The sequence below is a fragment of the Bidens hawaiensis genome, unplaced genomic scaffold (genome assembly GCF_021521415.1).
Source record: "Bidens hawaiensis isolate Kalapana, Puna unplaced genomic scaffold, B.hawaiensis_p1.1 tig00046752_1, whole genome shotgun sequence".
NCBI classification, from domain to species: domain Eukaryota; kingdom Viridiplantae; phylum Streptophyta; class Magnoliopsida; order Asterales; family Asteraceae; genus Bidens; species Bidens hawaiensis.
In genome coordinates this window covers 84,120-96,396 of record NW_027498344.1, presented here as the reverse complement: position 1 = coordinate 96,396, position 12,277 = coordinate 84,120, and the positions used below count along the sequence as shown (strand labels likewise).

At 34.1% G+C, this 12,277-nt stretch overlaps 1 protein-coding gene across 1 annotated transcript; it reads right to left on the bottom strand.

Moving 5' to 3' along the window:
• Positions 1-2,633: 2,633 nt before the first annotated feature.
• LOC143596599 (uncharacterized) lies at positions 2,634-6,956 on the bottom strand. Its single transcript, XM_077075334.1, has 5 exons — positions 6,878-6,956; positions 6,741-6,818; positions 6,522-6,588; positions 2,991-3,064; positions 2,634-2,910 (listed from the first exon to the last, which is right to left on the bottom strand). Exons 1-5 carry the CDS (start codon positions 6,950-6,952, stop codon positions 2,839-2,841), a joined length of 366 nt encoding a protein of 121 aa, XP_076931449.1. The 5' UTR covers positions 6,953-6,956; the 3' UTR covers positions 2,634-2,838.
• Between the last annotated feature and the right edge of the window lie 5,321 nt (positions 6,957-12,277).

Genomic DNA, 12,277 nt, shown 5'->3' with positions numbered 1-12,277 from the left:
TTTTACAACAAAAAAAGTTAACTACAAGTCTTTTAAGCAAAGTTTCGGTTTAGTTCGGTTTCCATCTCCCAACGAGTTCATAGATGGATTCCATATGCTTAATATCAAAGAACTTGTAAAAATGATTTTTGAAACTCAAATCTAGCAACAAACATGTTTAAACAACTATTTTAACAAAACTAGTAAACAAAAGTTCGGTTTCCGGTTTGGACTAGTTTCGGTTAAACCGAGGTTAGTCTTATACAAACCCACACCATGGAACTTGTAAATAAGATGAACAAACTAAAGGGTTAGAAGTTAGTCATAAGTGATATGTATAATAAGTTAGGTGTGTGTAAATATATATCAAGAACACGAAGTCCTCCATGAAGCTTTGCCTTATGACATTCGAAACTTAACCAACCAAAGTCGGTGAAGTAACAAATAAAGGAAACAAGGAGTGTGTATTATATATATGTTGTACCACCATATTCAAGAGTTAGTAATATTAGATGAACAAGTTAGAATGAAAGACTATAGTTAGTTTGACTTGAAAAGTCAAAACTTCAATAATACATAAGAAATAACAACCTTGAATCTATGGAGTTTTGAGAGAGTTTTTAGAGATGTAGCAAGAGTAAAATGAAGAAGATGGGTGTGTATATATAGGGAAGGAGTGAAGGGTTGGGTATAAAGATTCTTTTATGGTTTGCATAAAAATGGGTATGTTTAAATGGTCAAACAATGCATAATATAAAAAAAACCAATATTTTATATATTTTAAATGACAAGATCCAATATTTTATATATTTGAAATGTTCGGGTTACAAACGGGTCGGGTTTACATAACAAAAGTGATCCGAAATTGACGAATGTCACACAAAAGGAAAAGGGTATAAAGGTAATTGTATACATTTTCTCTCTTCAAATGCAAGACACATGTTAATATCCCCATCATTTTAGAACATCTATAACTTTTTCGTATGATATTTAAAAAACAATCATCATAATAACAAGCGTTTTTTTATCTTTAATATGAGTATGATTTTGTTATATAAAATTTAAAACAAAAATTACGTCATTGTGTCTTTTCGCACACCATTATGTGTTTTCGCTCACCATTGTGTCTTTTCGCTTATCATTGTGTCTTTTCGCACACAATTGTGTCTTTTTTCGTCATTGTGTCTTTTCGCTTATCATTGTGTCGTTCTTCGCACACCATTGTGTCTTTTCGCTTATTATTGTTTTTTTCTGTCATTGTGTCTTTTCGCACACCATTGTGTCTTTTCGCACACCATTGTATTTTTTCTCTTATCAGTGTGTCTTTTTTCGTCATTGTGTCTTTTCGCACACCATTGTGTTTTTTCGCTTATCATTGTGTCTTTTTTCGTCATTGTGTCTTTTCGCACACCATTGTGTCTTTTCGTTTATCATTGTGTCTTTTTTCATATAACACAATGACCTAAAACGTAAGACACAATGGTGAATACGTATAACACAATGACCTAAAACGTAAGACCCAATGGTGAATATATATAACACAATGACTTGAAACGTAAAACACAATGGAAACAACATATTACACAATGACTTGAACGTAATATACAATGAACGCAATACTATTTTTCTCGAAATTAAATGAATTTGCCATATGTCAATCCGAATAAAAGACAATGAACGTATTACACAATGACTAAAACTTAATGACGAACAAAACGACACAATGACGTAATCTTTGTTTTAATTTTTGTATTTAATATGAGTATCAATTGAAAAATATAATGATAAAAATCTATAATACAATTCGTATGAAAACTCAACTAAAAGACACAATGACCAACAAAAAAAAACACAATTAAAAAAACTATTAATTTTTTTTATTTTTATATAACAATATGATACTCATATTAAAGATAAAAAACGCTTATTATTATGGTGAATTTTTTTTAAAAAAGTAATGTTGTATGAAAAAGTTATGGACATTTTAAAAAGATGAGGGAATTGACATGTGCATTGCATGTGGAGAGAGAGTCAATAAATGTGAGTTCATGCTCATTCCTTTAATTTTATTTATTAAATTAATCTCAGTCATTCAAATTTAGTCATTCAATGGACTGGATTTCTTCTCACCATTCTCATTTTTATTGTCTTTTGTATTTTTACTTTACCCGATTTATGTAATACTTTCGTATATGTTTAATTATATAAATCACATCATTTCATTTCATTGCGGTGTGGTTTGTTAGACCCAATCTTGAAATTGTCTTTGTTGGGTCCAACCAGGAAAATATGAGCACAAAACAAAGAAATTTCAAATTTATTGACCTTTTGGTTTATCCAAACCCAAACAGAGCCATGTTCACCTCTAGATTAAATAGTCAAATATCACCTATAATAATGTATATATTAATGCGATAAACCATTCCAAAATTTGCTTATCAATAAAGTACAATAATTTTTTTACACTGATAGATTATATAACACGTATTTGTTCCCTTATAGGAGAAGCGCAAGCATAAAAACATGCTTATACCATCATACTTTATGGGTGTGCATATGGAATCGTAAAAACCAATCCATATACAGAATGTAAACAACCGAATATAAACAAAAGCTAACAGTTTGAAAAATGCATAGCCAAACATAAATTCACCATAACAATGTTTAATAAATCCAAAGTAGCAATATTACCATGACTTGTGGGTCAAGCAACTCTAGATTTTTAAATTTCAGTCATGGAGAAATACCTAAAAAAGCTTTACATACAGAGTTGCAGTGGTAATATAATAAATCTAAGACTACAAATACATCAATTGACCACCATAAGATCAGCTGCTTCCTCAACAAGGTATGTACTACTCACAAGATGGAAGTCTTCATCCCGAGGCCGTTGCATGTTAAGATGAGGCCTTTGTAACGGTTAAGGTAATCCTGCATTGTTTTAAGATCAGTAAATGGTCATAAAATTATTAAAAGTAATGTGTAAAGACGATGACGATGGTGATGCTTACAACGATGTTGTAATCGTAGAGGTATAACATTCCTTTCTTGTCGTACTCCTCTTTACGAACAGGATCACTTAAAACTGAAAAAAAAAGTTTATGATCGTTAAAACGTTGAGCTGTAAGGATACAATATGTGTGAATACTGGGATTTGACCATTATCAAATCCTAAATATCAAGAGATTAGGGAGCCTTTATACATAAATACATACGAATTTTGGATGCATATACATGTATAGTAGGTATCCATATTGTATAGGTATTAGAGATGCATGCACATGTACAACAAATGTGGATATTGAGATTTCACCATCCTTAAATCCTGAATATCAAGAGATTAGGGAACCTTTATACATATACACATACATGTTTAGGTATGCATGCATAGACAAGGGCAGCTCAAATTATCACTATATAACTAGAAACCAAATGAACAACTTTTTGGATTTTGATCATGAAACAGACAAATGATTCATAGAATATTAGAATGGAAGAGATATATAAGAAAAAGATCTCAATCGTTCCTTAAAATATGACCCGAGAACCAAATTTTGGTTCCTTTACTTACTATCTTTTTATTTATTACATTTTAGACAAGATAAATCACACTCACTCACCCTCTAAACATAATCCTAAATGACTAAATCTACACTAGTCCTTTAGGTCTTAACTATTTAGTCCCATTTAAATCTCTCTCTATCAGTCCTTGTGGGTGTCATAGTTATCAAAAACAGAGAGCTTAGGCAACATTTTAGGGCGAGGCTTGGTATTCCAGCCTAGGTTGACTAAAATTGAGATTATAGGAGTAAAAGTGGCATGTGCATATTTTTTAGATTTTTTTTATTTACCTTGATTTTATTTGATTAATTACTTGAACAACTTTCCCAAAATTCATAGGATTGACATAATTAACTCTTACTCTCTCTCTCTTTATAATGAACGACATTTTGCTTATTATTATCACATATCAAGAACACCAGCCGCTACCCGAAGAAAAAGAGGTTAGCAATATATATATATATATATATATAGGGTAGAGATACTGTACGCTAATGCCTTAACGTACGAGAGGTACGCGAGACGCTCAAAGGCAAAAAACAAAGGAAAAAACCTAAAACGCTCAGAAAACGCTCACAAAAACTTAAACGCTCAGCCAAAACCCTAAAACGCTCAGAAAACGCTCAAAAAACGGTCTTCGTGAAAAAAGTAAAAAATTGACCGATTAACGATTCAAAACTGTTTTTTTCGGTTAACCAATGATTAATTGGATATGTATTGTTGATTCCGAGATGTGATTTCATGGATCGATTCGTGAAAAACGGGATTCGCGTACGTTAATGTACATTAAGGATTAATGTATTGGATCTTTTCACTATATATATATATATATAATTTTTGTTTTCGATTATTAGGTTAGTAATATTCGGTTTTATTTTCGATTATGAAGTTAGTAATATTCTGTTTTGTTAATTTAGTCCACCTTGTTAAAGAGCTTCAAGTTAATTTAGTCCATCTTTTGGCTTTCGTTTTCATATTTATTACTTTATGATTTTTTTTGCTTTTGAGTATGAACAATTTGGTTATTTTGGATTTTCATATTATTTGGGAAACTATGGTTGAGGATTATGCTTTTGAATTGTTTTAGTATTTGTATAAAGTGTTGGTTGCCATTATAAATTTTGTTTGTGAATTTTTGTATTTAAGTGCGCTTTTTTTTGTCTCGGGCCCATGCTTATTTTGCACCTAGCGCGGTAGCGCCTGGGGGAGGCATGTTCGCCTTGAGTGCGCCTATCGCATTTAATAACTATGGTGTCTGTGTGTGTGTGTACATATATATACATCTACAATTTTAAAAATACAGTGAAGTTATTTCTATTGTTCATACGTTACATGTAGAAACAGATACATACTTAAGCAAAATTCAGCATGCTTATTTGTAAACTATATATTTGGAAGTAATGCTAGAAGTGTATGATTGTTAAAACGTTGAACTGTAAGGATACAAAATGTGTGAATATTGGGATTTGATCATTATCAAATCCTAAATATCAAGAGATCAGGGAGCCTTTATACATAAATACATGTGTATGTTTGTATGCATACATGTAGGTATTAGAGATGCATACAAAAAAGAGATTAGGGAGCCTTTATGCAAATAAACATACGTATGTTTGTATGCATACACGTAGGTATTAGAGATGCATACAAAACAGAGATTAGAGAGCCTTTATTCATATACACATATGTATGTTTGTATGCATACACGTAGGTATTAGAGATGCATACACATGTATAAAAAATGTGAATATTGGGATTTCACCTTCCTAAAATTCTAAATATCAAGAGTTCACAAACTTTCATCTCTATCTTTTCTTGTTTAAAATAAAGACACATGGATTTCCTCTAACTTAAAAGAGTAAGTTCCAAGTTGTAACCGGACTACATTAAAGCCCCTTTCATACAAATGCTGATAGGGGCAGCTCAACCATTTTGGGAGCTCAAGGCAAATTCAAACTTCGAGGCCATTTTTTCTAATTTCATTGTTTTAAATCCTCATTCTTTATCCGGGTTTGGGACGTGCAATAATAAACACAGGTCGGGTCTTTTCTATTCCTAAAGTAAAAGTAAGAAGCATTGGAAACTGTAAACAGAATTATAATCCTTGAGTATTTTGACTTGAACATGGATGTGCCCATGCCATAGTAATATTAAAAATCTTGGATTTTTATAAACCAAAAAAATGAACCTAAAAGAAGCTATCATTAGCCATTTAGTTAGACTTGAGTTCATTAAACCAAAATGGCTAAATGATAGCTTCTTTCAACCTAGCCAGTTTGGTTTATAAAAATTCAAGATTTCTGGAATTGCTTAGAGCACATCCATCTTCATATTAAGTTGCAAAACTCTCAATGTTTATAGTTCCGAGTTCACAATATTCAATGTTTCTTACCTTTAGCCGCTTTGGAATGGGAGAGAGCTGACCCATGTTTATGACTAACTGTCCGAAGTCTAGATAAGATAAAAAATAAGGGTTTATAACAATAAAATTAGGAAAAAGACCCCAAATTTTGAATTTGCTTTGTGCCCTCAAAATGGTTGAGCCACCCTAGACCAACATAGTAAATCACTCTCCCAGTGATGCTCATTTTAATATTTCTGAATATACCAAAGTATTGTTCCTATATCAATTGTTCATCATTTATCAAAAATCATAATCCATATTAGAGCTTATATGATAAGTAAGAATCAAGGGTCTCACTAGGAGCAGCCTCTGTAATTCTGTATCCTCTAAAATGGAGTTAAATACCCTACCATTATTTTTTTACTAAATGGGAGATTTTACTAGAAACATTTGTTTTTTGTTTGTTATATAAATAAACATATATAAGAAATTATTATTCCCTATTCAAGGAGTTTCTTGAATAATAATCCCCGTCTATTAGAACTACAAGTCTAACAACAAGACACACAGAGGAGCTCACAGGTTGCATCTAACGAAAAAGCAGGGAAACAATTTGAAGAGGAATAAGAATGCATACCTTGGTATGCCTCATTAATCTCTTGAAACTTGGAGGTTGCTCCTTTTTTCTTATCCGGATGCCATTTCTGTCAAAGATAAATGATAGATCCTAAAATTATATTAAGATCAATAACACAAATCCACAAAACAAAACATGTAAGCAAACAAATAAACGAAGCAATTATGTGTTATTAATCTAATATAATATTTGAAGCCTTAAAATAATAATAATACTGACGAGGGCTAATCGGATGTAATTGGAACGGATTTGTTCTTCGGTAGCTTCATAATCCACCTCAAGAAGTCGATAATAATCCTAAACAAACAAAATTAGTTAGTGTTACACAGATACATACATAATGATAAATGAAATACCTTGGGCTTAGGAATGAGAGAAAGGGTATCGAAATCAAGATAAGAGGTGTTTTCTTCTTGTTCGTTGTGATACATGAACCCCATGGTATGCGAATGAAGAGTCAAATAATAACAGGATTAACTAAGAGAGATTTCTGGGTGGGTTACTTTGGAGACGAGATTTTTGTTGCTTGGTGATTTTTTGTTTTTCTTTTTTTAATGGAGATGTTAAAAGATAATAAATAAATAAATTGTCTACCGCATTCTACTATGTCCGTGCGGGATCTCACACACTTCCCCTTCCAAAGACGGACCACATAATACAAAGGTTTGTGGCTTTGTCTTTCACCTAGTGTTATTTGACGTTTTTGAGATTTGAATCCTCATTGATATGTTGTAAGGGTTTTTACGACCCATTAAACTTTATGTAAGTGATGTGTTGTCGTCTGTGGAAATGTGAGGCCTAGTAAACTTTCTTCTACTTTTATTACTTTGAGACGTAAAAAATTTAGAAAGTTTTGCAACCAAACACAACCATGTTCGATCCAAACCTGGAACTAATCCATTTGACTCCTCGTGCCTTCTTTTCAATTGGATTGCATCGGGGCGTGTAGCGAGTGAGCAGCCCACATAATTGCATCCAGACCTGTCACAGCCCCCGACCCCTATACCCCGGGAGGGAAGCCGTGAACATTGATTGATGGTATCGGTGTTTATTAAATTATTTTGCAGCGGAAAATTTCATCAGAACCGTAGTTAGGAAAAATGATCAGAGTTATAAAAACACCATGATTATTATTATGATTTAATCCCTTTTTATACAAACATAAGTTTTATAGGGTTAAACCCTAATTTACAAAACACGTTTCTTTATTCTGGTGACAAGCCACTCATTTAAGCTGGAAGCCCGCAGGCATCATTCCTTTGTCTCTAACAAGTCACCTGAAACATGTTTAAAATATTTGATCAGCAAGAAATACTGGTGAGTACATTCATTTGTAAATGACACATTTTTACAGTTACAGCATTAAGATGCTTTTACATCTGACTACTTACAAATAACCGAAAGGTACTTGTCACTCGACCGTATCTATGACTGTGGTCATATTACTTATTGGCTAACACTTGTCCAATAAGTAACATGTAATAGCCCAGTAGGCAAGCCTTGTATACAAAACCCCACAATACCAGTAGTAACCATCCCGTAAGTCTACAGAGACTTAATCACTGTATTGTATTTAAAATACTTTAAAAATATATTTGAAAACATTTAGACCATTTGCCACGAGTTTTATAAGTTTTGAAATCATCATGACAATGTCGGAAAAATCGTTGTCTCACGTAAATGTGAGTGGTACAAAAAATCGAATGTCTCACCTTACAAGTTTACAATTAAGTAACACCTCCTGGTATTAAGCACCTAGGATAAGCACCATGTAGTATAACTAGATTAGTATAAAACCAACAATCATAATGATAATCACGAGAGTAGAAACTTTACACTATGGCACAATGTCATACCTTAACAGGTAGAGCTTTTGGATTCGTGTATATTTCTTTCGATCGGATAGGGTATCGTTACGACTCGGGTATTATACTCTTAATATATATTAATATATGTGTGTGAAAATAGAGAGAATGTGAGATTTTGAGCAAGAAATGAACGTCCCGTCGCCATTCTATTTATAGCAAGTTTTGGACCCCGTCGCGGTACGCGATGGCCATAAATAGAAAGCCATCGCGTATCGCAAAGAAGCATGTAGCTATGATGAGTCAGCTCTAGGCCTGCTACGTGGCACGTCGCGGTACGCGATGGGTAATCTGAACCCGTCGCGTATCGTGATGGAAGGATGTTCATTTATTTATTTTATTTTTCTTAATTCCCAACAAAAATACTAAGGCGGCCCTTAATGCGGCTCGCGGCGATGCGAGCGCGTCGCCATTCTATTTATAGCAAGTTTTGGACCCCATCGCGGTACGCGATGGCCATAAATAGAAAGTCATCGCGTATCGCGAAGAAGCATGTAGCTATGATGAGTCAGCCCTAGGCCTGCTACGTGGCACGTCGCGGTACGCGATGGGTAATCTGAACCCGTCGCGTATCGCGATGGAAGGATATATTTATTTATTTATTTATTTTATTTTTCTTAATTCCCAACAAAAATACTAAGGCGGCCCTTAATGCGGCTCGCGGCGATGTGCAAAGTGCGCCATCAAAGCGCCACATTGCGCCCATCACATTTCGCCCGAGCCCGTGCCCGTGCCCGTGCGCGTGCGCGTGCGCGTGCGCGTTCGGGTGCTTCGCACCCTCCGCTAGGACCACTGGGTGTGATATGTCTTATAAGAACATTAACATAGAAATTTCATTTCTTATAAAGAGCTCACTAGCTTTATAATCTAGCGATGTGGGACAAGATACTTGCACTCCTATTTATACTAAGGTGAAGCCTCTCATTTCCTTTCCTCCACCAATGTGGGATGGAATTTTCCTTCTTCCATTTCCTTACTTATTCCTTTTATTTAATTTTTGGTTTGTTATAGTCTCCCCTCCTTATTTTGAATCTCGTCCTCGAGATTTGGTTGGAATAAGTGTGGGTACTTCCGTTTCATTTCAGATTCCAATTCCCAAGTATATTCTGGTCCACATTTTGAATCCCACTTCATTTTGACCAGAACTATTCTTTTATGTTTGAGATTCTTGATCTTCCTATCTTCAATTTGCAAAGGTTTCTCAACGAATTTCAATTTTTCATTTACCTTTATATCTTGAAGGGGTACTTCGAGTGTTTTGTCAGCTAAACATTTCCTTAAGTTACTTGCATGAAATACATCATGTATACCTGACATTTCCTCTGGTAATTCTAGCTGATAGGCTACTGGTCCACTTCGTTTGAGAAATTGAAATGGTCCAACAAATCGTGGACTTAACTTTCCTCTCTTACCGAATCGGATTACTCATTTCCATGGAGATACTTTCAGTAGCACTTTGTCTCCAACTTGAAATTCCAATGGTTTGCGTCGATGATCCGTATAACTTTTCTGACGATCTCGTGCGGTCTTTAATCTTTCCTTAACCTGATTTATCTTATTAGTACTTTCTTGTATGATAGCTGTTATTAAGGAGAATTCTATTAGTGGTAAATGGTCATCCCAATTTCCACCAAAATCTATTACACATGCTCTTAGCATGTCTTCCAATGTCTGTATGGTCCTTTCACTTTGACCATCAGTCTGTGGATGGTATGCTGTGCTCAAGTTTAATTTTGTTCCCATAGCTACTTGGAAACTTTTCCAAAAATGAGAAGTGAAACGGCTATCCCGATCCGATACAATGGATAATGGAACTTCATGTAATGAGACAATTTTGTATACATACAGCTTAGCTAATTGTTCCATTTTGAAAGTTTCCTTCATTGGTATGAAATGAGCTGATTTTTTTAATCTATCCACAATCACCCAGATTGTGTCATTACCTCTTCTTGTGGTAGGTAATTTGGTAACAAAATCCATTGTTATTAATACCCATTTCCATTCTGGCATTTCTAATTGTTGAAGTAATCCGGATGGCTTCTGATGTTCTGCTTTAACTTGTGAACAAGTTAAGAATTTTGAAACATAAGTAGTTATGTCCTTTTTCATTCCTATCCACCAATATATTTTCTTCAAATCTTGATACATTTTATCTCTTCCAGGATGCATTGTGTATTTGGAGTTATGGGATTCTTCGAGAATCTTTTCTCGTAATCCTCCTATGATTGGTATCCAGATCCTGTTCCCCATTTGGAGAATTTCATCATTTCCTTTGACAAGTAGATCAATGGTACCATTTCTTTTCTCATCAGCAATATTATTTTCTTCTATTGCTTGTTTCTGAGCATTCTTTACTTCATCAATTAAATTGATTTGAAGTTCTAACCTTAGAGCTCGCACTCTTTTAGGTTTCTCATGCTCTTTTCTGCTTAATGTATCGGCTACTATATTTGTCTTACCTTCACGGTATAAGATTTCACAATCATAATCGCTAAGAATTTCCATCCAGCGTCTTTGCCTCATGTTAAGCTCCTTTTGCCCAAAGATATATTTTAAACTTTTATGATCTGTGAATACAGTAAACTTACTACCATATAGATAGTGTCTACAGATCTTTAGGGCAAAAATTATTGCTCCCAATTCTAAGTCATGTGTTGTGTAATTTTCTTCATGCTTCTTTAATTGTCTAGATGCGTAAGCAATGACTTTCTCACGTTGCATTAGTACACATCCCAATCCTGATTTAGAAGCATCACAACAAACTGTGAAATCTTCAGTTCCTTCTGGTAGCGCAAGTATTGGGGCATTTGTTAACTTTTGCTTCAAAGTTATAAAAGATTCTTCTTGCTTAGGTCCCCATTCAAACTTGACATTCTTACACGTTAACTTGGTTAACGGAACTGCTATTTGGGAAAAATTTTGAATGAAGTGTCTATAATATCCTGCTAATCCTAAGAAACTTCGAATTTCTGTAGGAGTTTTAGGAATTTCCCAATTAGTAATAGCTTCTATTTTGGAAGGGTCCACGTGAATACCTTCATGGTTAATCAAGTGTCCTAGAAACTGTACTTCTTGTAACCAAAATTCACATTTTGAGAATTTAGCGTAAAGCTTCTCTTTTCTCAATAGTGTCAAAAGTGTATGAAGATGTTTAACATGATCACCACTGGTTTTGGAATAAATAAGTATATCGTCTATAAAAACGATTACAAATTTATCCAAATATGGTTTACATATTCGGTTCATCATATCCGTGAATGCAGCTGGTGCATTGGTTAAACCAAATGGCATGACTGTAAACTCATAATGACCATATCTTGTCCTAAAAGCTGTTTTAGGAACATCTTCTTCTTGCACTTTTAATTGATGGTATCCTGAGCGTAAATCGATTTTAGAAAAATATCGAGCTCCTTGGAGTTGATCAAATATATCATCAATTCTCGGTAAAGGATACCGATTCTTAATTGTGACTTTATTCAATTCTCTATAATCAATACACATACGCATTGACCCATCTTTCTTTTTGACAAACAGTACTGGTGCTCCACAGGGTGATAAGCTAGGTCGTATGAAACCTTTTTCTAGCAATTCATCTAATTGCTTCTTTAATTCTAACATCTCTGTTGGCGCTAATTGGTATAGTGCTTTAGCAACGGGTGCTACTCCTGGTATTATATGGATTCTAAATTCAACTTCTCGATCAGGCGGTTGTCCAGGTAAATCTTCTGGAAAGACATCAGGATATTCCGATACTACCGGAATTTCTTTTAGCTCTTTTCCTTTGGCGCTAATGATTACAGAAATCATATATACTACGACTTGTTTCCTTAGATAGCTTGCCGCTTTCATTATTGATATGAACTTTCTAGGCTTGAGCATCTTATCTCCTTG